The following is a 4,608-nucleotide window of genomic DNA, read 5'->3' on the forward strand; positions in this document are numbered from 1 at the left end:
CTTCTTGTCCTCTTCTAGGTGCCCTCCTAGTTAAGACATGGGAATATGGCTTTCCAGGGTGGGATGTTTCCACCTCTCGTACATAACCATCCTCTGATGAAACAAGTGACAATGCTGTAACTGGTCTCTCTGCATTGCTTAGAGAGGGACCAAAGGTGATTATTTTGGTTTACCTCAGTGAACATTTCCCAGGAGGAGGGAGCACAAAGGACAGCGAAAGTCAGGACTTCAGCTGGACCGCTATTGCCGAGCGGGGCCAGGCTGCTGGGTTGGTAGGAGGTCATGGCAACCTGACAGTACTGCTGAGAAACGGCTGTGTGCAGGGGCAGCTCCTCTGCCAAGAGCAGCAGGGCTCTGGGCACTGCCTGCTGCTGCTGACATGAGATGAGACACGACAGGGAGGAGTGAAAGGCAGCGTGGAGTGGGAGGATGGCTGACAGTTCATTGTGGAAGAAATCTTCACAGCCGTGAACACGGTAAGTCTCTGGCTGCGGGGCAATGCTACTGAGGTTCCTGGAGGGCTCTTCGCAACCTGTTCCATACCATCACTGATAGGTTTTCTACGGATCGCTCTCCCAGCTTCTGCAGTGTTGGGGAGGAGGAGATGCTTCAGAGCAGGGATTCCCTGCCACACTGTCACAGCGACAGGGCATGCTGCTACCTTCTCCCAAGGACAGCTGCAGGGCTGTGAAGCTGGGACGTGCACGCAGGTCTGCCCAGGGATGTGATTCAGAGCTGTGTCCTTGCACCACAGAGGAAGGGGGAAAAAGGGTACTTGAAAGGGAAGGAGCTTTTCTTCCAGGGCTTTCAGTTTCCTAATTTTGGCAGGAAGGAAAAAGGAAAGAGTTTTTCTGCTTTGTCAAGGGACTGGGACTCACAAACCTTCACTCTCAGAGTTCAATAGGTCTGTGAGAAAGGGTCTGTGAGCACCGACAGGGAAACAATATTGGGACAGAGAAAGCTCCAGGCAGCAGGGACAGCTCCAGGCAGCAAAAATGGGCAGGGAAGGAGAGGGAATTGCAAACAGAAAAATCATGCGATAATGGATTTGGGCAAGTCATGGTCAGTCCATCCAATGAAGACACCCTCCTCTGAGCAAGCTCCCCCTGTGTCTCCTCTCCCACCCAGCAGAGCCTCTGTTCTGACAGCCATGGGGTCCAGGGCATGAGCCACCTCCTCTGCAGTCAGACCTGTGGCAGAGGAGTGGGGCCTCTCTCCTGCCACGGGCCCATTTCGTTCTGCCCGACAAAGGGGCTGAGAGCAACTGCCCTGCGATGTTGCCATCTGCAAGGCGGCATGCACAGTGAGGTAAGGTGCGGGCTTTCCTGAGTGCCCATCTATTCTCTCTCCTTGCCTCCCTTGGCAGCAGGATCATGGGGTTGCTCCTTGTTTCCCCTCCTCTCCATGCTGCTCCTGTTCTTCTCTCAGACTCCCTGGGGTTCAGAGTTTTCAGCTGCAGTTCAGACACCAGTGCTGCAAGCTGTGGAACAGAGGGGTCTGCTTGGGAAGGAGATTTTCCCAGCCCCCTTCTAACCTGTGCGGGTCCAGGAAATGCAGTCTGTGGGGCTGGGAAATGAGCTGACTCTCCCTTAAGGAGAGCCCATCTTCAGTCCTTAATGTCCTTTCACTGTTTCCCTGTGGTGTCCTGCTGGGCTGCGAACTGCCCTCCAGAAAGGCACTGCTGTCTCATAGCACCTCTGTGATATCTGAGAGACCAATGAAGAAGGTGCTGAGATACTGAGAGTATGGAGATGGTGGTGGGAAACTGTATATGGGTATCTCAAAAGAGCCCTGTGTGTACTTGGCTGGAAGGGGAGTGTGGAGAGCTCCCTCAGGTGCCCGGAGAAAGGGAGGGAAGTTTGGAGATGTGCACTTTGAAACTGGACTCCTCTGCTCTCAGCTGTGGCTGGTTTCTTTTCAGGGTAACATATGAGTGTCATCATCCTGCAGCTCAAGGACGTGTGAAAACAGGACAGCGGGAACCAAGGCTAATAGACAGATGAGATGTCCTCACTCTGCACCAAGTGACAGTGGATGCTTTCCTCTCAGGATTCACAGTAGAAATGACGAGGATTTCTGCTTTTACAGAGCACTTCCCAGGGGTGACAGGGGCATCTCAAAGAAAATAAACAATATTAAAAAAATGCCTGAAACTCACTTCTGCAACCCTCATTCTTTAGAATTGGGAGTGAAGATGCTGAAAAGTCCTTGTACATGAGGAGTGGATTTCATTCAAGAGAAATTGTGAATGTCACATCAAGTCACTGCCATTCCACATTCCCACTACTGTGCAACAGGACTGACTCCTCTGGAGCCCCTGGGCAGAGGCCCCTGCTCCTCACAGCACACTCAGCCAGTGAATAGTGATGCTCAAGCAAAGGAGTTGTACAAAGATCCTCTCAGTAAGGAGGGAGGCATTGGGAGGGGTTGTAGAGGACTGGATTCCCCCCCACCCCCCGGAAAAGTCTCTCCTTTCTGTAGGGCAGAAATGAGCATACAGAGGGTGGGATGGGGTCTGGGAGCAGTGAGCAGGAAAAAATGTTGGGACAGAGAAAGAGTTCCCAGCAGGGACAGCTCCAGGCAGAAGAAATGGGCAGGGAATGAGAAGGAATTCCTAACAGAAAAATCACGGAATGATGGATTTGGGCAAGTCTTGCTCAGTCCCTCCAGTGCAGACAACTTCTTCCGAGCAAGCCCCCCATGTCTCTTCTCTGACCCAGCAGAGCCTCTGCCCTGACAGCCATGGGGTCCAGGGCATGAGTCACCTCCTCTGCAGCCAGACCTCTAGCAGAGGAGAGGGGCATGTCTCCTGCCACAGGCCCATTTTGGGGCTGAGAGCACCTGCCCTGCGATAACACTGTCTGCGAGATGGTTTGCCAGGCTGGGTAAGGTGAAGACTTTCCAAAGTGCCCATCTGTCTCTCTCTCCTCACTTCCCTTGACAGCAGAATGATGGTGTCACTCCTTGTTTCCCCTCCTGCCAATGCTGCTCCTGTTCTTCTCTTGAGCTCCCTGGGGTTCAGATTTTTCAGCTGCAGTTCAGACACTGATGCTACAAGTTGTGCAAGAGCAGGGTCTGCATGGAAGTGAGGTTACCCCAGCTCCTTATTAACCTGTGAGGCTCCAGGAGATGCAGTCTGTACGGTGGGAATGGAGCTGATTCTCCTTCTAAGGAGAGTCCATCTTTAGGACATTTGACTGCTTCCCTGTGGTGTCCTGCCAGGCCTTGAGCTGCCCTCCAGAAAGGCAGTGCTGCCTCATAGCATCTCTGCTATGAGATCTTTGCATCTCAGCACACTCAGCCAGTGCATAGCTGCACAAAGATCCTACCAGTAAAGAGAGAGGCAATGTGGGGGGCTGTATGAGAACTGCAACATTTGGGGGGGTGTGGGGGGGTGCTACTTGAAAAGTCTCTCCTTACTGCTCAATGTCTTTTTTTCTTCTTTGAACAGTCCGCCATGTCCAGAGGGAGCATGATGTCCAACAGCAGCTCCCTCAACGAGTTCCTCCTCCTGGCATTTGCAGACACACGGGAGCTGCAGCTCTTGCACTTCGCGCTCTTCCTGGGCATCTACCTGGCTGCCCTCCTGGGCAATGGCCTCATCATCACAGCCGTAGCCTGCGACCACCGCCTCCACACCCCCATGTACTTCTTCCTCTTCAACCTCTCTCTCCTTGACCTTGGCTCCATCTCCATCACTGTCCCCAAATCCATGGCCAATTCCCTGAGCGACACCAGGGCCATTTCCTACTCAGGATGTGCTGCCCAGGTCTTTTTCCTCTTTTTCTTATATTCAGCAGAGTTGTATCTCCTCACTGTCATGGCCTACGACCGCTTTGTGGCCATCTGCAAGCCCCTGCACTACGGGACCATCATGGGCACCAGAACTTGTGTCAAAATGGCAGCAGCTGCCTGGGCCAGTGGTTTTCTCAAAGCTGTGATGCACACTGCTAACACATTTTCAATACCATTCTGCCAAGGCAATGTGGTGGAGCAGTTTTTCTGTGAAGTTCCGCAGATCCTCAAGCTCTCCTGCTCAGACTCCTACCTCAGGGAAGTTGGGCTTATTGTCATTAGTCTTTGTTTAGGCTTTGGGTGTTTTGTTTTCATTGTTGTGTCCTACGTGCAGATCTTCACAGTTGTGCTGAGGATTCCCTCTGAGCAGGGCCGGCACAAGGCCTTTTCCATGTGCCTGCCTCACCTGGCTGTGGTGTCCTTGCTTGTCAGCACTGTCCTGTTTGCCTACCTGAAGCCCCCCTCCTTGTCCTCCCCAGCTCTGAATCTGGTGGTGACTATTCTTTACTCGGTTGTGCCTCCAGCAGTGAACCCTCTCATCTACAGCATGAGGAACAAGGAGCTCAAGGATGCACTGAAGAAACTAATTTAGCTGGTACTATTTCAGCAGTGATGAGCTGCCCATCTCTCCTCACAACTGATTTCCAATTTGTCTCACGTAACTTGTGATTTGTGCATTCTGTTTGTGATAATTACGTTTGTACACAACTATTTGAATTCCTCGCACTTCTCCAGAAGCACAAACCCTGCCTGTCTGACCCGGAGGCCTTCTGTAAATCTGCCTATCACTGTGTGAGAGCTGGCCTCCCAAGT

At 52.4% G+C, this 4,608-nt stretch overlaps 1 protein-coding gene across 1 annotated transcript; it reads left to right on the forward strand.

Moving 5' to 3' along the window:
* Positions 1 to 3,475: 3,475 nt before the first annotated feature.
* On the forward strand, positions 3,476 to 4,387 carry LOC136995957 (olfactory receptor 14A16-like). Its single transcript, XM_067316954.1, has one exon. It carries the CDS (start codon positions 3,476 to 3,478, stop codon positions 4,385 to 4,387), a length of 912 nt encoding a protein of 303 aa, XP_067173055.1.
* The last annotated feature ends 221 nt before the right edge of the window (positions 4,388 to 4,608 follow it).

Source organism: Apteryx mantelli, unplaced genomic scaffold (assembly GCF_036417845.1).
Source record: "Apteryx mantelli isolate bAptMan1 unplaced genomic scaffold, bAptMan1.hap1 HAP1_SCAFFOLD_20, whole genome shotgun sequence".
Lineage (NCBI taxonomy): Eukaryota > Metazoa > Chordata > Aves > Apterygiformes > Apterygidae > Apteryx > Apteryx mantelli.